Genomic DNA, 23,913 nt, shown 5'->3' with positions numbered 1-23,913 from the left:
GAGAGCCAGGAAAGTTATGTACTGGCTGTCTATCAGTATTTCGGACTCCATGATTGTGCATATTCAGGATGCAAATACGCCAAAGGAGGCATGGGATACTTTGGCAAAAATGTATAGCACAAATACGCAAGCCAGGAAAATGCAACTCAAACAGGAGTTGCACAATGTGCAGAGAGAAAATTTGAGCATAAATGACTACCACATGAAAGTGAAGAAAATTGCAGATGCACTTGCTTCCATTGGGTCACCAGTGGATGATGACGATTTGGTTTCTGTGACCTTGAATGGTTTAGGAAAGGATTATACACAATTCCGGACATCCATTGCCGTCCGTGAAAAATTTCCAGATTTTGAGGAGTTGATTGCTCTTCTAATTTCTGAAGAGCAGAGAAATGGGGGTGCATCTTCTTCAGCAGGAACTTTAAAAGAAACTGTCTTCTACTCAAATGCTGGCAGAGGTAGAGGCAGAGGTAGAGGAGGCCGATCTGCAAGCCGTGGTAGAAATCAGAATATGCAGCAAACGCAAGAAAACCAGTCCTATGCAGGAGGACGTGGTAACTCTAGAGGCAGGGGGAGCCAAAGAGGCCGTGGTGGATGGCAGAGAAGCCAAAATGCAAACAGCAATGTTGAATGCTACTATTGTGGCAAAATGGGTCATATGGCTAAGGACTGCTACAAAAAGTAGAATGACATTATGAATGGAAAATTGCAGCAAGGCAATTATGCATCTTCTAGCAGGCAGGGTGATGACAGAAATGAGCATCTTTTTATGGTGCAGCATATGACCAATTCTGTGACAAGTGCAGAAGAACAAAATGATGTGTGGTATGTTGACTCAGGTGCGTCAAACCACATGACAGGTCATGCAGAATGGATGCAAGATGCAAGGAAGATGGAAAAGCCAGGATTTGTGGAGATTGGTGATGATACTGCACATTCTATTGTGCAGATTGGCAAAATTCCTTTGTCTATGCAGGATGGGAAAAAGAAATACTTGTCTGATGTATTTCATGTCCCGAACATCACCAAGAACCTGGTTTCTGTTGGTCAGATGGTTGAGCAGGGCTTGCAGGTCAGATTTAATCCTCATGGATGCTTTGTTGAGGATATGAAAAATAATGGTCGCTTGATAGCAAAAGGAAAGAAGAAGGGCAGAATGTTTACATTGGATGCAGACATGCCTGAATTGAGTGCAGCAATGTTTGCACATGGGACCGGTGTAGTTGCAGATATTGATATCTGGCACAAACGCATTGGTCATGTTAATATACAGCGACTTAAATCAATGCAAGCCCAAAATATTATTGCAGGATTGCCTAAATTCAAGGTTGCAGAAATGCACAAGGTTTGTGAAGCCTGTCAATTTGGGAAACAGGTAAGGAAACCTTTTCCTAGGCATGTTCAAGAGAGTAAAAAGCCATTGGAATTAATCCACTCTGATGTGTGGACTACAAAAGCTGCATCTATTGGAGGCTGTCACTATTTTGTCACATTTATTGATGACTTCAGCAGAAAACTGTAGGTGTATTTTATGAAAAAGAAAAGTGAAGTGTTTGGGCACTTCAAAACTTTCAAAGCTATGGTTGAAAAAGAAACAGGCCTGCAAATAAAATGCCTAAGGTCAGATGGAGGGGGAGAGTACCTCTCAAATGAGTTTGCAAGATTCTTGCAGGAGCATGGTATAAAGCAGCAATATTCATGCAGCCATACCCCACAGCAAAATGGAATTGCAGAAGAAAAAACAGGCATATTGGAGAGGTATCTCGGGCTATGCTAAATGAAAAAGATCTACCAGATTATTATTGGGCTGAAGCAGTTGCTACAGCAGTCTATATAATGAACAGGACTCCCACTGCAGCAATACATGGCATGATGCCAGAGGAGATGTATACTGGTAGGAAACCAGATATTTCTCATCTGAAGATTTTTGGTTGCATTGCCTATGTCCATGTGCCAGATGAGTTGAGGTCCAAGTTGGATCCAAAAGCTGAGAAGTGCGTCTTTATTGGTTATTCTCTACAGTAGAAAGGGCATAGATGCTATAACCCTTCTACACGTAAGTTCACAGTGAGCAGAGATGTTGTTTTTGATGAGATGAGCAGCTGGTATAAACCAGTAAATGTGATGATTGATGTAGATGCACAAAATGGTAATGCTGCACAGAATGCACAACAGCAATCACAAAATATCAGTGGACCCACATATAGGGTTCTTCTATTTTCTTTGTACTAGAGTTCTTTTGGCTTTCACAACTAAGAAGAGGAAAACTGTTTTCAGCCTCCACCTTTGTGTGTATTCCCCCATTGTGCATGTGAGAAAGCCGCAAGTGAGACTCCTTCCCTCTCTCCCACAATCTTCACAAGTAACACCCTATTTATTCAATCTACAAATCAACAAATCATTGGACCAACACTGATTAATTTCACATAAATGAAGAAAATGAAAGTGCTAAGTTTCCACCTACTAGGTGATTCTATTGAAGGCCTTGATTAGTGACAATCTGAAGAGTAGGCCAAACATTCGCATGGTATCAAGGCCTTGATACCATAATAAAAGTAAGCCAAACACTCGCATGGTATTTCGGATCATCCTAAAAGTGGTTAGAATTTTTTCCATCCATGATATAGTCTTATGTTTCCCATCCCAACATAGAAACGTTCTACTAGATAATTGCATTGATTCAAGAGATGATTGGATGTCACAAAAATTTGGCTTCCATTTTCATCACCAAGGGATCACAAGAGTGACCCTTGCAAATCCATTTGTCCACCCTCAATCAAGGTGTTATTGAAGAGGTTCTTAAAAGAAGGATTATGTTTGGACATCTAATGGGTGAGGATCCTACACAAGGGGATCATTGAAGGTGGGCCATTTGTGGTGGGTAGGATCTTGCAAATAGGCAAGCATTTATGAGAGTATGTCCATGTTAAATAATGCAGGCATGAGATCAAACTCCTCATCATCCATCTCTCTTGCCAGCTCTTGCCTTACCCTTTTCCATGTCTTCTATGGGTCTTCCCTATTCTTCATAAGGGCTGCATCATCCCCATCCCATCTTGCTCTGTGCAAGAACTTTTCAAAAGTTGGTATTAAAGCTCACATAGGTCGTATCAAGAGGCTAATTTTGTGGCAAGTATATTCCTTACGATCATCTCATTTGGTGTAAAATGACACGACTAGGATAAGCGTACTCAAAGCTACACCTGTGGTTTGGAGTAATTAGTGAGGGAAAGCTTGGACATCACCTGGCAGCCACGTGTCCGTCTATAAAATAATTTTGGTAATATATCTTGTATTACAAAAAAAAGGGCATCTAGCACTTGAGTTAACCCTCACACCTAGAAATGCATATGGAACAGAAACAAGAAATCAAGAAAGCCAAAATTGATTCTTGTCTACATTAACTTGGTCTTAAAACTTCTTAGATCCTTTGTTGTATATTTTTCTAAATAGGTCACATCATTGTAGTGATTGTCCTTTATGTGTATAGTTTACTTATCTCAAGAGCTTGTGAAGAGATGCTCACAAATGTGAAAGCAAAACTTACAACAAAATTCTCTATGAAAGATATGAGTCATTTGCATTGCTTTGTTGGCAAAGAGATTGGAGATTGGATTCTCATGTTATTCTCACTCAGTTCAAGGATGCTAGAATGGAATGCAATCTCAAGTTGTCAAAGCATGCCACTTCCTGGGACACAAAGGCAATACTCATTTACTTGACTATCACAAGATCCCATCTCAACTATGTCTTTGGTGCATTCATCCAGTTTATTAAATAATACAAGAGGGTTCATCTTCATGCAATACATAGATACTCTAATGTATGAAAGAAACCACTGATTTTGGTTTAAGGCATGACAACCATTCAACACTTCAACTACCAACATTCATAAATGCGAATTGGGATGGTAGTATTGATATTAGATCTACTAGTGGTTTCAATTTTCTCTCAAATTTGTAACAATCTCATGACAAGTCAAAAGCAACACATAGTGACCTTGTCCTTTACAAAAGCCAAATATCATGCTACAATGTACACAGCTTGTGAGGTTATATGGCTCCAAAGGCTCCTTGCTGACACAGGCTTCTTTAATGGGCATAAGTAGCCCTTTTTTTTTAAAGGCACACATCAAGCGCATGAGCAACATTTTTTTCATGCACACATCAAGCACACTGAGGTGCATCATCACTTCATTTAAGACAAGGTAGTTTTTGGAGAAGCTCAGTTGATATACTTCTGCTAAGATGAACAATTAGCACATATCTTCACCAAGCCCTTGAGCTTTGACAAGTTCTCCTACTTCAAACTCATCTTGGCATCCATCAAAACCTCTTACAACTTAGGAGTGGGAGTAATAGATACGTTGCTCCTAGTTTTTTCGATTTTGTTTGTGTTACATTGAAGCCCTACTCATAGTACTAGCATCAATGTTTATAAGTTTTGTGCATAATGCAATTTTTCTTTTTTGCTCCATCCTCATCTAGAAGCCATGTTATCATCAATTGGGATTATAGTTGTTCTCATGATGGGCTATGATAGCACCCTCAAGGTTTCCTTGTAGTGTGGAAGACTTGAGTGTAGGATGAATAATGACAAGAGCATGGTGTCATTTGTGGAAGAGCTTTACCTTTATCTAGGGGATGCTCCTCCAATTAATATTATCAATATTATTAGCTCGGATGAGAAAGAAGCCTTTGATGATATAATGACATAGTGCAGTACTTTGCATTGGCATCCTAGTTGTAATTTGAGATTTGATTGCCATTGGCACAATCCTGGCAAGCATGTGTAGAGTGCGACCACCCTATGTGCAAGAGCTTGTTGTTATGTGGGCATGCTGACAAACTCCCAAAGAAAAAGCATGTCCCAATCGTGAATGATATTGTAGAAGAAGAAGAAACACCCTAGTCTAGGCTACGACTTCTATTTGCTTTAGTGCTATGGAAGCTATGTTGTTTAATGCCAAGGGTAGTGTTTTGAGACTTTCGTTCTATTTTTAAAATGTTATGTGACTTCTTTCTTAGTATCATCTACATTGGTACTATGGGAACTATTTCTTAGTTCTATTTTTAAGATATTGTGTGGCTTCTTTCTTAGTATCATCTACTTTGGTGCTATGACAATATTTTGTTTCAATGCCAAATGCAATGTTTTTTAATATAAATTCCATTTTAAAGGTATTATGTGGCTTCTTTCTTAGTCACACCCTTAGAACATGTGCATAATAAAATGCATATACATAATGCGTTGATATGCTTTAATGGCTTGTTCGGCCCTACAAATTGAAGGAGCCTTATTTGCTATCTGTGAATCTCTAAGGAGCTACAATGGTTATATTTGTTGGATTTTTTCATTTTTTGGTCAATTAACATAACCTGTTGGACCTCTCCTATGTAAAAGGGTGCAAAAATAGATCATTGTTGATGTGCCAAGGGGATTTTAATCCCGCAAGCTTGCCAACATGCATGGTCCAAATACTAGCTAAGAGTCATATTTTATGGGGAGGGAGGAGACCATCCATGTAGATTTGATTTGAACTAGGTGGGCAGCTTTGACTAAGCCCCACGTACATCTTCATAATGCTCAAGTAGGTCTACTTTTGTAGGTGTAATCCATTGGCAGGCTCTTGGTTCAAGGTAGAATTCCGTCACGTCAAAGGAAGTACCTCATGATCCCTTGTACATAGGAGAGCAATGTCAATGCAGTTGGCCATATATCGTGATCAATGCAAAAGACCTAACAAGGTCAAATGGGGATATGATTGGCATATGCATTGCTATTTGCAAAAGGTTGATGCTTATGGCCCCCATGTGTGCAAACTATGATCGAAGCATGAAGTAAATTTTCTCTATCTCAACATAGAAAATGCGATATTTTGTACTTGTACAATTGTAATCCATCAAGAGTTTTAGTTCAAGCTAGAAGTACTACGTATGTCAATGATGCCTTGTACTTAAGAAAGTAACACCAATGTACGTGGCCATGATTAATGCAAAAAGACATGCAAAGGAGGAACTTGTCTATGCCTTACAAAAGTTTGAGGTCATAGAAAGCCTTTCAATAAAGAAAACATACTACAAACTTCTTAGAACATGGTGTTAGTATGAAAACAAGATAAAAGAAAGAAAATTGTATGCCTTGGTTTGGACTTTGTACACCTCTTTATGTAAAATTAATGGCTTTTCGTGTTTTGTGCAAATATTGTTGTTAAAATCATCTACTTGCTATCAGAGATCATTTTAAAAAAGGAAATTTTATAAATAATGAAATTCTATGTAACCTTTTGACTTTTTAATCAAAGTGATTGGTAAACAATCCAATGTGCACTTTAATGCATATTTTGTAGGATAATGAGAGGATAATCTCTACTCAAACTTGTTTTGAGCAAGATGTTAGATTGATTTGCACAATATGGATTTTTATGAATTATTAGAATTATGAGTTACATGCAAAAGCGGAACAACATTAGGCTCAATCTTCTAATATATTTTGTGGGACAAAATAGATAACCATTTGAGGCAACCAGATTATGCTTGAGTTTTACTTAGGGCCTAGTGATTAGTCAGTTGGCTTCTTGATCATGTTGGGTTTGAAGGTAGCATGTAGAATATAGTATTCTACAACTATGAAACAGGGCTTTGAAGGCACAAAATTGACTAGCATATTTTTGTGTGGAACGTTGGATTCCAAGGTAGCATGTAGGTTGTAAGATTTTAAAGCTTAAAGTTGGAGCCATAAAGGAATGAAGAAAGTGAACAACAATACACCCTTTTCACTCATGCTAAATACTTTATGAAGGTCAATAGAATAAGGGTTGTCTGTGATAGCTAAGATTGTGACATGGATGCATTGCTATTGGATTAGTAGTGATGTGTTCTTTTGGTTGTGGAATTAAGTGATACTAATGTTAATAATGTGAATAAGTTTGCAAAGAGTCATTACATGTGAAAATCCATGACGTAAAGAATAATTTTGAGAGAGAAGAGATGATGTGATGCGGCTTAAGTGTAACGATTTGTTGGAGGGTTGCAATGAGCTCCAAATAGTTGGGTAACGATTTGTTTGACAATTGCAATGAGCTTCAAATAATTGGGTAATTGAATATAATGAGATTGTTGTATTATAAAATGGACTCTCTTTCTTATCTTGACTTACTCCTTTATCTTTTATGGGAAATAGTAAACATCATGTGCAAATTTGGCCTTCCATTGGGAATAATTTAGCTATATATATGATACACAATGGTAGGTCCCCCCATTCGTAATGGGGATAATTTAGCTAGTATATATGATACACAATGGTAGTCCCCCCCATTAGTAATGCCACAAGTGAATATCTTTGCTTGATGGATAGGTACAAAGTTTTGATGGCTTGGAGTCTTCTAATTTATTTGCTTGATTATGGTTTAGGGCCCTTTAATTTGGAGAATTGAACTTTTTGAATATGTTATGGCATAAGGGTAGGTCATAGAGATTGGCATGCATGTAGTGATTTGCACCTCAAACTCCCAATAAATGTGGCACTATAGGAAGTTAACACGTGTACATGCATCATGCAACTTCTACCTTTCCAAGATAGAAAACATTGGCATGAATTAGTTTTATGCAAACATTGTAATTGTTTTTTCAAGTTTTAAAACCCACATTTCTCTTTTTTAATTTTGTTTTACAAACCTAAGCCTACAAGCTTGTCTTCATGCTCATGGGGATACACGCACCTATCATTGGGATTTGGACACACGTGGTACTCAGAGAGGTAAACCTTGGCCATCTCATTGACTGACCCATCGGGTAAATGTAACGTGAGTGCTATTTAGAATGCATCAATATGTGAATGTTTACATGAAACACAATGGGATATATTTACTTTGTCCCAACAAAGATGCGCATTAAGTTGGCAATAGTTGAAGTGAGTGGGGCCCTGCACATGGGACGAGGGAAGTAGAGGGGAGCTCCTCCCATGGTGTCACAACATGTGTGCATTGGGGTAGAGCTACTTCGCCACCATTAGAGAGGGTCTTATTGATGAAACAAGATAAAAACAAAACACACATAGCTTAGGTTATAATTGTGAGCTAAAGAAAAGTTATATTAGTAAGGTCCCACGTGTGAGGAAAGAAGAAAGGTGAAGGTTTGAGGATTCGAATCTGTGCATTGAAATTTGCAAATTGGAGACTTGGTGCATTTGTGCACGAGTTTTTAGACAAAGACGGACGAGTCTTAAACCTTAATATGCTCCCAAGAGATTAAGCTAAGTAAAAGACTTAGTTTAATTAACTTGCGTAGGTTGGGTAATTACCCTTAAAAATGATACAACTAGATAAATGACTTGTTAATGAATGTGTGTTATTAATTTTTTTTTTGTGAAAGTGGTATACTCTTATATTACTTCAAAGGCCCCAAGGGACATTTCATACAAACGGCTCTGCAGATGGACTCTAACAGCCTCATCGAGCCAACAAGCTACGAGCCATCCGATTTGTGTGGCAATCTCCAAAACTGCCTTTGGGGTGGATCTTGGTCCAAATAAGTTTGTTCTTTGGGACATAATCAGATATGCAACGCTGCACAGGATTTGCGTTGCCTGATACGAGGCCTCGGCTAATAGTCTTGCTATTTTTGAGTTGTCATGTGTGTTGTTTTTCATGGGTTTTTTTCGTTGTTAATGTATGTCTGTTCGTTGGGTAATGACCCTTTGTACTGCAGGCAATAATTATTCCTCGTAGGGCGCAGGGTGAAGAGAGAACTTAGAAGGCGAATAAAGACTCAAATGCGCACTTGGATAACCGGCTCTCTATGAAAGGTAGAGGCCAAATAAAGACTCAAATCAGCAATCATATAACCGGCTCTCTTGAGGCGAATAAAGAGGCAAACAATAAAGACACGAACATACGACATCTGGAAAGGTTCTGTACAGATGCACTCGCGCCGACGGGCCCACTTCGGGATTTATCTTGTGTGCGGGCCCCCACTCCACCGACTGCGCAGTTTCAAAGGGGCCACCACACCACATTTTTCAACGGCCACGTCAATAAAATCTTTTAAAAAATCGAAAATTTCTTAATCCATACCCCAACCACGGTTCTCATATTTGTTTTGCGTTTTGATTCCTGCCCTTCACGCCCCACAAGCTTCCATTCCACATGACCATTATACAAACACAGCTTGCCTTTTAAAATTAGAGAACGTATGTTCTATCAAAAAGCTAGGTGTGCTTCCAAGTGCAACTCTCGCGATCCTTACGAGGGTGATTTTGTTGGCTTGTGTTGACGATCTTGTGCCTCTTTCCATGCATCAGTTCTCTCTTTTGCCGGCATGTGCCTACTCCATTGACGCACACCAAGGCTGCTTTAAGGCATGGGAATGCAAGTTGTGGACTAGTACACTCCAAAGAGAATGCTTGGTCCCTTGCAAGTTGTGGACTAGTACAATCCAAAGAGAATGCTTAGTCTTTGGTGCCAAGCATCCATGCACCGACTCCATTGATGCAGAACCAAGGCTACTTATGTTAAGGCACGAGCATGCAAGTTGTGGATTGGTACATTCCAAAGAGAATGTTGAGCCTTGGGCATGGTGCTAGATTGGTGTGGTGTGCGGTTGTGAGTGAAGTTGAAAACTAATGAAGGTCATGTGTGTAAGGGGGATTCCTAGCAGGAGGTCAATGCTTGTGAGGGATCTGCTGGGATCCTTGGGTGTTGTGCTATTTCCAGTGGTGGAGGACCCATGAGTAGACCCACATGAGCAAATCAAACTCCGAGATTTCCAATGGTGAGTGAATCTTGGGCATAAAACCAATGGTGCTGGGTTGATGTGGTGAAGCGTAATGGACGTTGTGTGTAAGGGGATTGCTGGAAGGAGATGGATGCTTGGGAGGAATCCTCCGAGGAATCTTAAGTGTTATGCTGTGTTGAATTGTGGAGGACCCATGAGGATACCCACATGAGCAAATTCAAGATGTTGGGGTTAGCTGAAAGTATAATCATGGACAGTTTAAATTATAAAAATAAAGGGCAGACTTATATTATAGGGGACAGCCACTCTCCAAAACAAAAGACCAGGATGCAACATTTGCTAACTCTCGAGGCTAACTGCTCGTAGCGTACAATGTAGAGACAGCAACTAAACCGCTAACAAAAACGACATAAGTCGAGTAAAATGCCTCCGAGGAGGGAATCCTTTGGCATAAAGCATTATTTGCTAAGGTAGAATCATGCGTAGTGGAGAACGTGACCGTGGTTGGGTTAAGTAGGCAGTGAAAGCGATGGTTTGAAATGTAGAAAGGGGGCGGGGGGGGGGCCAATAGGGTGGCGACACGGGGAGGGGCGGTGGGAATTACCAGTTAAAGCAACAATGCTCACCAACCAAGGCTGAAAAAGGGTAAGATTCACCCCAAAATCATCGCAGTAAAACAATTAGAGGAGGAGTCTGTGCGTTGTTAGACTTCTTCTTCTTCTTCCATTTCTTCTTCAACAGTCCTGCTCCCTCTGCTTTTCTGTTCCTTCCCCTCGCCATTGCATCCCTCTCCATCCTCCCCTTTTCCCTCTCATCAGCAGAGTACCTCAGCAGTTTCTCACCGCTGCAGAATCTCAGTCCACTCACACACACCACGGTTTTGATCCATGCCTGCACAGGATCGCCATTGCAGAACTTGCTGACCAACACTCGAAGAATAGGAGCCGGAGCACACCTTGGACGCACCGGATCGCCATCGCCCGGCAGCCCCGAACTTGGTGAACAGAAGGAACCAAACAAGCGCAGATTGACGGTGATGCACTCATTCCAGCCTCGCTTTTCGCTCACTGCAGTCCGCCACACGACCGGAAACGGACCGCAATGACGGTTTCCATGATGCTCCCGGCGCGCAAATGCAGGGCCATGGCGGAAGGGTGAGAAACAATCGGCTAAAGAGAAGGTCAGCGAGAGAATGGATGGCAGAGAAATCCATCTTCTGCTTGCAGAGAACCGGCTGCCTCTCGCTCTCGGCCTTGCATCACAAATTCAGACTCTTTTCCTGATTGTCTCACAACATGCATCATGCTCTTGTTTCTCATTGTAGCTCCCGAGCCTCGCAGGAGAAAACGCCGTTCATGACCTCTCTCCTTGCATCATTGCTGATTAATTGGTTTGCTCTTCCGGTTTCGGGAATGCTATACGTAAAGTGCAGAAGAATGTTGCTGTTTTACGGCCAATAACACACCTCTTCGTAGCTACGTCGTGATCGTCGCCGGCAGATCGCAGCCTTCTTTTCCCAACCCTTATTCCTTTTTTGGTGGCCGTGATTCGGTCTTGTTGTTTCATCGCGCCGGCGGCACCAGCATCTCTTCCTTCAATTCTTGCTCCTCCGAGTAAATGTTTGATTCTCCACCATTTTCTGTCCTCTTGTGCTATTAAACTCAGTGTAATCCCGACGGCTGATCTCGGTTCTGAGCTGGATCATGTACTGATGCTGCGCCTTCAAGCTGAAACTCAGATTTCTTCGCTTTCCATTGCGATCTGATCATGTGATTAAGTACGTCATCGTGCGATAAAAAGAATTGATGAACGTCGACCTCCTGAAGCACCACATTTGGCACTTGATACCATCGACAGCGATTTATAACTGATGCAGCATTTTCTTACCTCCTCAAACGTTCTTGCTTTGACAAGATGGACAAATGAAGACATGTGCGGCTTAGTTTAGTGGGAATTGCAGCAGGAAATTATGTACCTTAATAAAGCAACTGTCCCTTTATGAGATTGCAATTCGTGGTGACATCGGCAAGGAAGTTACGACTTTTACCCTGTATCAAGATGGAAAGGGTGCAAGAGATGATGATGGCAAGTACAAGCATTTTTCACGATAGAAGGCCGTCATGGCCAGTGAACAGTTACGTCCACAGGACAACTATGCAAGCGGTAATACTTTTAATATCGTTCTTTGTACTTGTGCCTTTCAGCTTTCATGATTTGCGCCAAGATGATGCAGACTTCCAATTAGTATGTGAGGTCAATAGTCTTGCATTTCACATGCAGAACCGTTGCTAAAATGCGGTCGCTCTGGCCAAAAAGTGTGTTCAACTGTCGATGTGCGTTACATTTTGTTATAATTAATGTTAAGAGTACTCTATTTTCTTACCAATACTAAATTGTAAGTCTGTGAAAGGCGCAAGGACAGCTTTAAAGGTCAGCTGTGCAGCTATATGGATGAAGTTAAGAGCACACTATATGCACCCTATTTACAACTCATTTTTAAAGAGTTAAAAGTTTACGACTATAATGTAGTAAAAGAAGTCGAATTTGTGGTACTCTATGTAACAAGTTCTATTTGGAGCCTATAGATGTCTTTCAATGCTGTAGAGAATTGGTGTAGTGTAAGATGGGAAATCTATCCATAATATTCGTTACCTTCAGTTTTTAAATGGCAAAAGCATCAAGTTGAGATTCCTCCAATAAAACACTATGAGAGGCCAACAACCTGTGGCTGCTTGTCGATCATCGATGATAAAAATTTAATGCATTCATCAAGCACTTGCTTACTCGTTTCTTTTTTTCTGTTGGCAGTTGGAGTCCGATCCAGGAGCTCCCCCACCACAAGCATGGAGACGCAAGCTAGATTCCCCTGCCAATTTCTTGAAAGAGTTTAGTCTCACTTTTTTAGAGACTTTTAAAATGGTATTCCCTGCTTGAACTTTTAAATATGTACAATTTAGCATTGAACAGACCTGACTAGTCTTTGCAATGCTGCCAGCTTGGCTTAGGATGGCGAGTGTGGCAGTATGCCAGATCAGAACGTGCTAAGGGAAGGGTATGCTTTACAGTTTCTTCCGACCCATAATGTCAATTGCTATGCTGATGCCATCTTTTAAGTGAGGAGACTAATTCATCTCTGTGCCTGCAGATAGCCCCAATTGATCCTTTTCACAGAGCGTCAAAACCTGCGGCTTCGCATGGTGTACCGCTCGGAGGAATGGGGTTAGCATAATATTGCTTTCTTTAATGTGTTGTCTTAATACAAGATAGCTTGCCAATGTCCCAGAATAATACGTAGAAACCCAACCATTTGTGATAATCTTATGTAGCTTCCTTTCTCATAATGACTTGACACTTTTCTGGCATTGATTTTAGGGCAGGGAGCATTGGTAGGGGCTTTCGAGGTGAATTTCATCGGTTTCAATTGCTGCCCGGTGTTTGTGAGGAAGATGTTGTGCGAGGAGATCAATTTTCTGTGAGCCTTCTATAAAGATAAAACCTTTATTTGTGGTCGCATTTGATGATGATCAACTGAATTGTAGGATCAGCTAAAATTCACACTCGTCATTGGTGGGCCAGGTCTTCATAACACGGGAGGGTGGCAAAAAGTACTCCTCTGTTTTAGCTGCTGGATTCTCTGGGAAAGCTGGGTAAGCTTACTGGATGCCCCTTTAGCCCCTTATGTTGTTATATGTTTGATATGTATATCTCCAAAGTTAAAGGTTTGGCCCTGTAAACATTTTTTGGCTGCATTTTAAATATGTAAAGAAATGTTGAAACGGCTCTGCTAATTTACCCAGGAAAAAGGACGAGAGCTCTGGCATTTCTTCTTGGGGATGGAATTTGAATGGTCAACATTGCTCTTACCATGCTTTGTTTCCTCGAGCATGGACCATCTATGATGGTGAGACTTTGGATCTAACATTTCTCATTTGAATAGGTGGCCACATTATGATAAGTAGTCAAACTTTTGCACATAACAAGGTTGAAGCCTGCTGTAAAATGATTTCGAAGTGTCATGACATTGATATTTGGAATGCCTTTACAGGTGAACCAGATCCAGATTTAAAAATTTCTTGTCGTCAGATCTCTCCATTTATACCCCATAATTACAGAGAAAGCAGCTTACCTACCTGTGTGTTCTCTTACACCGTAAGAAACAAGAACTATCTTGGAGAGAGAGAGAGAGAGAGAGAGAGAGAGAGAGAGAGACAGACCGTATAAATGTAAACTATATTGATGTCCAAGGTTCAGTACTCAAGGAAAGTGTTCTGCATCTACTTTTTCAAGGATATGCATTCGTAGTTGTTTAAACTCTGTAGAAGATAAGAGGCAATCACTTTCATGCTTCCATGCTTGAAGGATTCTCTTGGCATGGCATTGTAATTTGGCTAGATGTCTCCTTGGTTCTAGAGTACATAGGACATTAAATATTTTATGTAAACATGATGCTCTGTTTCTTTCCCTTGCTGTTCAGCCTTTGGCAGACACTTTTCTCCCAAGGGGTGAAGGTGAGAAAAGAGCACAACACAAATTGAAGAAAGCATTCTAATCACAATGAAGGGATTGTCACTTATATAGCACACAAGAAAAGCTGATGAGGTGGCAAGCCATATAACACGAATAGCTTTGGCACATCTGATACTCAGAAATCACTTTCAGTATCCTCTTTTCTTTGCGAGTATTTTCACAACTTTGAGGTTGTTGTATACAAACTCCAAGTTGTTGAAGTCTCCTTCAGCAATCCAAGGGTCCAGCTCATCTTTGGCCTCCTCCTGCAGGTTGGAGTGGGGCTCTGGCGGCAAGGTGCATATCCTTTTAAAAACAAGCTCGTAGTGAGGAGAGAGTTCATGTATGACCCAAATGGTGCGACTTGTATGATCCACCTGATCTCCGTCGTAAGTGACACATCTGGTTATATAGCAAGCAGCGAATGACAAAGTCCATGTCTCAGTGGAAGTGGAGACTGCAAATCTTTACATTGACTGCTTGAGCTGCTGGCTACCCGATTGATCTCCACTTACTCTTTTAAAAGAAACGTCTTTTAGAAAACTTTGAAAAGATGTTATAGATCAGCAATCCATGGGTCACTTGATCAATCAGAAAGAACAGCTGGCTCCTATGCAGCCTGCTAGAGTATCCCGGGAACTATACAATCAGTGGATTCTTTCAGCCATGAGAGTGTGTACAAAATGCTTGCAGGCCGACTCTAGGCCCAAGGATCGCGCCAGACCACAGGTCCCACTGTGCCCAGCCAATGTGCTGCGCTCCGCCCAGCATAGAACCCATCTTCATCTTCTGGGGAACTTAGATTTTTTGACCATTGCTCTATACTGGAGATGAGCATTGTCACACCTGGATCTGTGCATCCTGTCAAGGTGCTACATGGTTTAGCCACCAAGAACAACTCACCATGAACAATGTGTGCTGAATCTTTTTCAGGTTCATCTACCTTGGACTTTTCTTCTTGATTCTTCTTTTGATCAGCCTTTTTCTTTTGGCAATCTCTTGTCATATGTCCACAATAGTAGCAATTTTCCTTCATCTTCTCTTTTTTCTTGCTCCGTCAAAAGAATTTCTGTCCTCGGAAGTATCCTTTTTCTTGTTCAGCTTGCCTTTCTCTGGCTTGCCCTTCCCTTTATGTTCAGTGATGTTGAACACCTTCTCACTACCATATCCTCACGCTTTGCCTTTCTTCCACTTGGAGCAACAAGGGACCAAGGTCCAGGGTTGTCACCAAACCCATTGAAGCTCCTTGGCAGTTTAGTCAACATGAGCATGGCCAACTGATTGCTGTCCACTTCATGACCTAGAGCGGCCATTTTATCCTAAAGACTTTTACCTTGAGTAGATGATCACTCACCAGGTCACCTGCTTCCATGTCCAGCATGAACAACTGATTTTGAAGCATTACGATGCAGCCGGTATTCACTATCTTGTGCAAGTCTTTCAGGATCATCCATGCCTGAGGTGAGGTCTCTGCCAGTTTAATGTGCAAAAGCACTGAATCGGTAGTCGTCCCTGATTATTGCGAATGGCTTAGTGTCCATCCATTTGTTCGCATCATCTGGATCTACGCCTTTGTTATCTTCCCTGATGCAGCCTTTACATTCATCGGTTTTGTATCTCTTCCTTCAGTTACATCCCACAAACCACGTGCAACCTTGTGATTCCTGATCTTGATCTTCCAGATCGGGTAGTTAGTCCCATCTAGCATCTCTCGTCACACCGAAGCTTGGTATCCTCAGGGTCCCCATTTTCACCTGTAGGATTTTACTTCAAGGAGAATTCTTACATAAACATTGACCTTCTTGTCACACCTCACTGATCAGAAGTTGCGTTCCTCTTTTAGTTGTCGAAGTCTATCTCTTACTTGGGTGGCTTGATCACCAAGGCATCCGCCGGTTTTATATCGGGTTGAAATAGACCTAGGATCTTTGGTACCTGATAGGATTGGGTCTGTTCCTATCTTTTGAGGGGGATGCCTTGATGAATCTGGTGGTGCCTCGGGATTTGGATTACTCTGGAATGTTCGTGTATTGAACTAGTAATTGTACCAGTGTTCTAGATTGGAACCAGTTGTTTGAGAACGATGCGGAGAAGTTTTGGGGATACTAGAGGTGCAAGATACAAGACGAGATGATGAAGACATCTTCGACTTGTTTCTTAGAGCTTCAGCAAAGGAGCTGATGGAGCTGTTCTTTGACAGAGTGGGCATTGGCCCTCGAGGTGTCCTTGAGAGGGGATGTTAAATAAATATGGGCAATGTCCTATCAATAAACCCCCAAATGAGAACTTAGGGGCTTGATACCTCAGAATGTGTAGTTTTGATGCATTAGTAGGGGGAAGCTGTCATGTGGGCAGCAAGATGACTGCCAATTGCTAGCCAGACAAAGATCCTTCTTTATGTTTGTTTGGGGGCAGCCTTCGGGGCCACCTGTCAGAAGATTGGGCTGACAATATGCCCAGGATGTGGGCTGATCTTGGGGCTGAATGCAGTCCAGCCAATGTGCCATGAACAGGGTCAAAGGGCTGCAGCAGAGCAGCACACAGATTTGGCCAGCAGATTCAGCAAGAACAGGTCGGCAATGCAGCAACAGCAGGTAGGGCGACTGGAGCAGCATATCAGGGCTGTTGCAGGACCTGGAGAAGAACGGCGCTGGAGAGAGGACGTCCAGAAGACATGCACATGTAAAAAGGGACCTGTATAAATAGGGAACAATGTGGTTGGTTGGTTGGCAGTGCAGCAACAGCAGGTATGGTGACTGGAGCATGATGGTAAGGGCTGTTGCAGGACCTGGAGAAGACTGCGCTGCATATAGGATGTCCAGAACACAGGTGCCTGCAAAAGGAGACCTGCATAAATAGGAAATAGTGTGGTTGGTTGGCTGGAACAGCCACATACTGGGTCGGCTGGCAGGTAGCCTTCTCCTTTAGTGCTAGCTTCATCATGGCTGAATCTGCCCTTCACCTCGAGAGTGCCGACAGAAACTCAGTACGAAGATTTTGTATAAATGGATGCATGTGTGGGTGTGTGGATTTGTATGTATGAGAGCATATGTTGATACTATGGTCTACTCGCACTGTTGGGTGCTGATGACGTCAGTGGGGATGTCATAGTAGCTAGTCCCTACTATGCGTGATGGAGTTTATGGTTTTCAACCTTATGAGTGACTCATGAGATTGAAACTGCACTATGTTGTGTTTTTAGAGGATGAGTTTGGGCATGTTCCTATAGGCTGCCGGGTCGGCCAATGTGTCAGTCCAGTTGGCTGTTATAGGAGGGCCTTGTGCCCTATGTAAGGAGTCCCACTTGGAGGTTCCAGGTATTCTAGAAGTTCCTATCTGCGAGTCACATTTCAGGGTGAGGAGCTGAAAGAAAGAAAATTTATCAAAAGTCTTTGAAAGACCGAAGGGTCTATGAGACTGAAAAACATGATACAATGAGATGAAAGGGTGGAGTCTCTAAGCGGCATCAACACCCATGAAAAATACAAAAGAGCCATAATCAGCTGGAGTGGGGAGTGGTCAACCTAGGGCAGCCACTGAAGTTTGACGAGACACATGGTGATCTACGAGTCTACAGCAGAGGGATCAGCAAACATTGTCTGAGTTTGGTGCCCTATCTCAGCAGATGTTTAATGAAGGTGTTGGTACAGATTTGTTAGGATTTGGTTCTTGGATTTGTACATCTATATATGAGACTGTTTGGCTGTACATCTGTGTGTACTTTTGCTCTATCTGAATTGTTCTCTCTGTAAGCACATGGACTAAGTTGGCATTCAAGTTTTCATTGTGAGATTTGGAGGCTTTTCTTATTACAGGTTTGGCTGTAGCAAGCAATCCTTTTTCTCTAATATGGAGAACTATAATCTAATTTGTGATTGGAGCATATCACTCTTTGTCACAACCATGTCATTACAATTTCTTTGAGGTAGGGGTGGTTGCAATATATGGGATATCAACTAGTTTTGTGGTGCGATTTAGGAGGTTTTAATATTGTTGTGTTTGAAAGGGGTCTAGAAATATTTAGGATCTCATATATGCCAATTCAGCCCTTGATTAATGCAGGTTTCCTGACCAGCCACATCTCACTGGTCACCCTGTTCAAGTCCTAAAACCGTGCTGCTTGATTTTCTTTCACCTAATGAGTTTGAATGTGCTTGAGATTCATTTATTATGTGTATTTCTGCAGCAGTAGTGGGCATACAGATTTCACATCTTGAAATTTGATGCAAGTTGCAAACTGCTGATCAGCCTTCTCTTGCCTGCATCTTGATGATTTTGTCGTTCATGTTTAGAGCTCTTGTAAAAACTCAGTACGAAAAAGGCTTTTACAGAAATAAATGCTATTAGGTGTTTGGATATGTGTGTGCATATACAAGTGATATTTTTCCTCTTTGCAGCTTGCAAATACTGGTAAAGATGCAGCGAGTGTGAGCTTGCTTTTCACTTGGACAGTAAGTTGCCAGTTTGAGTTGTAGGGTTCAGCTTTGGTTTGTGGATCATGAAATGCAGAACAAAATGTAAGCTAACTTGATTATTTTGTTGCAAATAATGTAAGTTTAGAGTTCTTAAAAGAGTTTGTCGGTGATGTACAGAATTCTATTGGTGGCAATTCAGAACTTTCTGGAGGCCACTTTAATACTCCTTTCATGTAAGTCCAGAAAAGTGAAACTCATTAAATGTGGCATCATGATTGATAGAAATGCATAGATAAGAAACGGCAATTGTGCTGTGGAAAATATGTTTGTCCTCAAAAAAATTGAAGATTCAGAACAGTTTCCTCCGAGTTATTTAGCATTCAGCTCTCAAAATAGAAGGTTCAAAGAAACTCTTCGGATTAGTGATCAGTTAAGAAGTGTTGTTTTCTCATGTGGAAGGTTCAGCAAGGATGCTAGATGCCTTGAACTCTTCTGTATTGTCAGAATTTTTGTGGACACTTCTTTTATTCGGTCATTCAATTTCGATGTAGACTTGTTTACGTCTAAGGAAGCATATCGTAAGTGGAATTATAGCTACTGCATACAAGTGGTGAAATTTGAAACGCTTAAAAGCGTTGGCTTGCTCTAGTTTAAGTATTTTATGTCAAGCAGAGCAGTATTAATGATATGACCTTTTTTTGAATTCAGAGAAGAAGATGGAGTTCGTGGTGCACTCCTGTATCATAAGTAAGGGATCCTTCACTGTGAGTTTGCATGAGATACTTGATTTTTCTATTGCTCGTTCTGGTTCCTCATAGTAATTTTGGAGTCTAGTAATGTTCAGAGCTGGAAATTTTGCTAGCCTGTTACACTTTTTTCCCTCCAAATTGTATATCACTTGTGGACATGTGGTCATGCAGGACGGGGAAAACATCTCCTCCGATCACTTTTGCCATCGCAGCTCAGGAAACTTCTGATGTGTCCGTGTCTGTTTGCCCTTCTTATTCAATGTCAGGAAAAGATAACAATTTTTCTGCAAAAGAAATGTGGTCAGATATGAAACAGGTCTGCAAGTCTTGCTGGCAAGTTGTGTTGTTAAAATTGATACAAAGGGGTGCGAAAACATAGATTGTAGTGTTGACTCATATGGAGAATTTTGGGCAGCATGGTTCGTTCGCTGAAGGTAACTGGGACATGAAACCTTTGCCTCCTTCATTGCAAGGAGCATCCATTGGTGCAGCAGTTTCGGCAAGAGTGGTGGTCCCACCCCACGAAAAGAGGACAGTGGTTTTTGCTTTGGCATGGGATTCTCCAGAGGTGAAATTTATCAAGGGAAAGTCTTATCACAGGTTAGCTTGCCATGCCTTAATTTCCTAGATATTGTCAAAAAAGGCTAGATTGAAAGATTAATCAGCTGTGCTTTAACATATCAATAGCGAAGTATACCCTCTGTCTTGAAGATATACAGGCTGGTTATAAAATGTTTAAATAGCTACAGTGTATGACCCCAAAATATTCTGTATATGCAGACGTTACACACAGTTCTATGGAAAGTTTGGAAATGCTGCAGCAAATCTGGTCCATGATGCTATTCGTGGTAATGCCATAATTACTGTGATTATAGTTGTGTCATCATAATGTGCATCATCAGATTCTGCTGAGTTAATCGTTATTCTCATTGGTGTTGGCTCCATAAAATTTATCTGCACTGTGATGCTAGTCCTGGAGCTAAAAAAAGTACTTGTTCCATTTCTGCTTTGGGGATTTGTTATACCTGAAGAGAGTAAGATAGGCAGCTACAAAATGGCAACTTTAGGGCGTTTAGAATCTATGACTCTACTTAAATGCCCTTTGCTTCAATTGACATTGAGTTAGCCCTTGTGTAATTCATAACTTTGTCCTTGGTAACCTTGAACGCCGTTTCAAGATTTGAACTTGTCCTTTCTAGCATAAAAGATGATTTCCCCAGGCTTTCCTTTTTATCTGACTTTGTGGGTTTACACCATGCAATGTTGAACAGAATTCTTTTTCTATATACCATCCTCCAGGAAATCTGCTGGTTCTACTTTTCAATGCTGTGGTCTGCCTCTCATGCTGCTTCTTAACCTCCTTTTCAATTTATGCCTTGACATTGCATTCTACTGATCCTAGCATGCATCTCTTTAGCTTGTATACCAACAGTACTATTCAAGGTGGAGACATTCCAATCTTTCAAGTGCTTTATGGTTTGTCAATCTTTAGTCGAAAATCTTTCAATCTTCATACCGACAGTACTATTCAAGTTGGAAACATTCAATCTTTTAAGTGCTTTACGATTTGTAAAATTTTAATCGAAATTCTTGAAGTGCCATCCAGAAACCAAGATTTTCATGCTTTAAAGTAGTAATGTGCTTTAGGAGTGCCATGTACTCAGACTTCTTTGATGTCTTCATATTTGGCATGAGCAAATTAGTTCTTATACACAACGCTTGTTCAAACAGTGGTCCTCTATGGATGCCCAGCCTTGGCATGCAGATGGTCCAAAGATTAGAAAAGAATAGGAACAATTCACAAAAGGTTTCTCATAGGAGAGCTGGGGATCAAAGTGCGAAACCCCTAACCCGTCAGGCTAGCAGAGACAAGGATTATAGTGCTCGAAGGGCTTTGAAGCTCAGTCCAATACATGACGTACCTTCTCAAGGTAATGAAGGTGGATGCAAGCAGACTCCTGTTCAGAGCCATGGAGACAACAAAAAATTCAGGTTTGCATAGAGAGGGAGTCAAGTGGATGGAGAGACGGGGCTACATGCTATAGATATCCCAGAGGAAGTAGGGGAAATCAGAGAGCAGTCATGCAGAAAATGCAACAGAATTATGGCAAGACCCGGGAACAAAAATGGAATTCTACAAGCAAGAGATAAACCTGATGGAGAATATCTCAGGGAGGATATCTCAATGTTCAAAAGGCACATAATCTGCAGAATAAGAACCAGCTCCCACAATCCAGAGGTAGAAAAAGATAGATGGGCCAGACCAAGAAAATCCCCAAGGATGCAAGAATTTGTAAAATCTGCCCAACAGGGAGAGGGACAGAAAATGAAGAACATACACTTCTTCACTGCAGAGCATACATGCATATTAGGGAAAAGTACAAGGAAAGGTACAACAGTAATGACCTCAGCCCATCAATCCTTATGAACCAACCAGCCAGAACTGGGTGCAGACCTTAAGGGAACTTTGGGACACCCAAGTAAAATTTTGGCCATGGCGGATAGGTTGGCCAAGCACTAAAAGAGCTACTATCATTATGATAGTGGCTTCTAGTCCCATAGATATAGGGCCTCAAGTGGACTGTAATGAATCATATCATATCATTGTGAGAGAGTAGAGTGAGAGAGCAAGAGAGCTGAACGTAATGTTGCAATAGATGAAGTGTGTAATACAAGAAGAGGGAAAGGCTTTGTCTAAGTGACAAAACCTTATCCTTCACTAACCGTAGTTAGTGAACTAACTGTGGTTAGGGGGAAAAACCTCAAAGGAGGGAAAAGTGCCCCTAACCTACTTATTACATTACATTGGTCAGTGCTAGAATATAATAATAATTCTAACACCCCCCTGCAGTGCCAATGTCATGTACAAGGAAATGATCAATCACCAAAAGGAGATAAGTTCAGGGCACTGCGAAATGCCTCAAACTTTTCACGTGGAAGTGCTTTGGTGAAGATGTTTGCAACATTGTCATGTGTTGACACATAGATCATATTGATCTCTACTGCATGTAACTTCTCTCTGACATAGTGATAGTGAACCTCAATGTGCTTCGTGTGAGCATGAAACACAGGATTCTTTGCCACTGCTATAGCACTCTGACTATCAGTGAGAATCGGAGAAGGACCCTCCAATGAAAGATGAAGACCAGCAAACAAACGACGCAGCCAAACACATTCAGCTGTCGCTGTGAAAGCTGCCATGTACTCAGCTTCACATGAGGAGGTAGCCACTGTAGATTGTTTCTTGCTCAACCAAGAAATGCAAGCATGTCCTAGAAAGAAACAATTCCCACTGGTGGACTGCCTAGTATCATAGTCTCCAACCCAATCTGAGTCACTATAAGCATGCATCTGCAAGTCACCCCCCCTGGGAAACATCAAGCCAAAAGACTTTATACCTTGCAAGTAACGGAAGATGCGTTTTACAGCCTGCCAATGCATAATCTTTGGGCTGTGCATATACCTGCTCACTCGAGAAACTGAAAACTGAATATCAGGTCGCGTATCGCAGAGATAAATGAGGCATCCAACAGCCTGGCTATAGAGTGTGACATCAATTGATTCACCTGCATCATGCATTGTAAGCTTCAGCCCCGGCTCCATGGGAGTGGACATAGGCTTACAATCATGCATGTTGAATCTGTCCAAGAGCTTTTGAACATACTTGGACTGAGACATAACAATGCCACGTTTCTCTTGAATAAACTGGATCCCCAAAAAGAAATGTAACAAGCCCAAGTCTGACATATCAAATGTAGCTTTTAATTGGACTTTGAAATCTGCAATTACTTCCTCATTTGATCCGGTGAGCAGCATGCCATTAACATAAAGAATGCTGCGTGTATCTCTTGAATTTCTTGCCTGACAACTTCATCCATACCCTGAGGTTGTACTAATTCAGCTGGGGGCTGAATCTGTACATGTGGATCTGGCGGAGGTTGCTGTAAATTCTGAGTTTCAGCGGGGGAACCAAATGCTATAGGAAGCATCCCCTCAAACACATCATCTGAAGAGGCTGGAATCTGAAATTCAGCATGTGTATGTGCAGAATTTTCAGAGAAAGTAACATCTCTACTCACAAAAATCTTGCATGTAGCAGGATTGTAGAGACGATAGCCTTTGCTTTGTGAACTATATCCCACAAAGACTCTGAAATGGTCCACTGAAGGCTTTCTCCCATGCCATGCCTCATAGGGAGTGATTGTCTTCAAAGACTTTGTAGGAGCCTGATTTAAAATATAGTTGGCACACATGGGGCCTTCCATCCAAAACCTGTGAGACAACTTCTTACTTGTGAGCATGCATCTGTCCATTTCCATGGCGGTGCGATTCTTCCGCTCAGCTTTGCCATTCTGTTGAAGTGTAAGTCTCACTGTAAGCTGATGCATGATGCCTAAATGTCTCAAATTCATGAGACATATACTCCCTCCTCGATTTGTTCGAAGTGTCTGCACCTAGAGTCCTGTCTCATTCTCAACCATGGCCCATGGGACTGCAGACATCACTGTG

At 41.5% G+C, this 23,913-nt stretch overlaps 1 protein-coding gene across 1 annotated transcript in view; it reads left to right on the top strand.

Moving 5' to 3' along the window:
• Positions 1 to 10,448: 10,448 nt before the first annotated feature.
• Positions 10,449 to 23,913, top strand: part of LOC147893074 (uncharacterized) — a 54,613-nt gene continuing 41,148 nt past the window's right edge. Inside the window, exons 1-14 of the mRNA XM_087387682.1 lie at positions 10,449 to 11,897; positions 12,543 to 12,653; positions 12,730 to 12,786; positions 12,880 to 12,953; positions 13,107 to 13,206; positions 13,311 to 13,381; positions 13,532 to 13,635; positions 13,780 to 13,883; positions 18,638 to 18,691; positions 18,833 to 18,888; positions 19,364 to 19,402; positions 19,576 to 19,720; positions 19,820 to 20,004; positions 20,185 to 20,252. Of these exons, the coding sequence (XP_087243808.1) occupies positions 11,733 to 11,897; positions 12,543 to 12,653; positions 12,730 to 12,786; positions 12,880 to 12,953; positions 13,107 to 13,206; positions 13,311 to 13,381; positions 13,532 to 13,635; positions 13,780 to 13,883; positions 18,638 to 18,691; positions 18,833 to 18,888; positions 19,364 to 19,402; positions 19,576 to 19,720; positions 19,820 to 20,004; positions 20,185 to 20,252 (1,333 nt within the window). The 5' untranslated portion in view covers positions 10,449 to 11,732. The remainder of the gene's footprint in view (positions 11,898 to 12,542; positions 12,654 to 12,729; positions 12,787 to 12,879; positions 12,954 to 13,106; positions 13,207 to 13,310; positions 13,382 to 13,531; positions 13,636 to 13,779; positions 13,884 to 18,637; positions 18,692 to 18,832; positions 18,889 to 19,363; positions 19,403 to 19,575; positions 19,721 to 19,819; positions 20,005 to 20,184; positions 20,253 to 23,913) is intronic.

Source organism: Dipteris shenzhenensis, chromosome 16 (genome assembly GCF_047967505.1).
Source record: "Dipteris shenzhenensis isolate YYH24624 ecotype China chromosome 16, Dip_SZ_1.0, whole genome shotgun sequence".
Classification (NCBI taxonomy): Eukaryota; Viridiplantae; Streptophyta; class Polypodiopsida; order Gleicheniales; family Dipteridaceae; genus Dipteris; species Dipteris shenzhenensis.
Note: the sequence above shows the minus strand (reverse complement) of the source record. Positions and strands in the feature narration are given on the sequence as shown.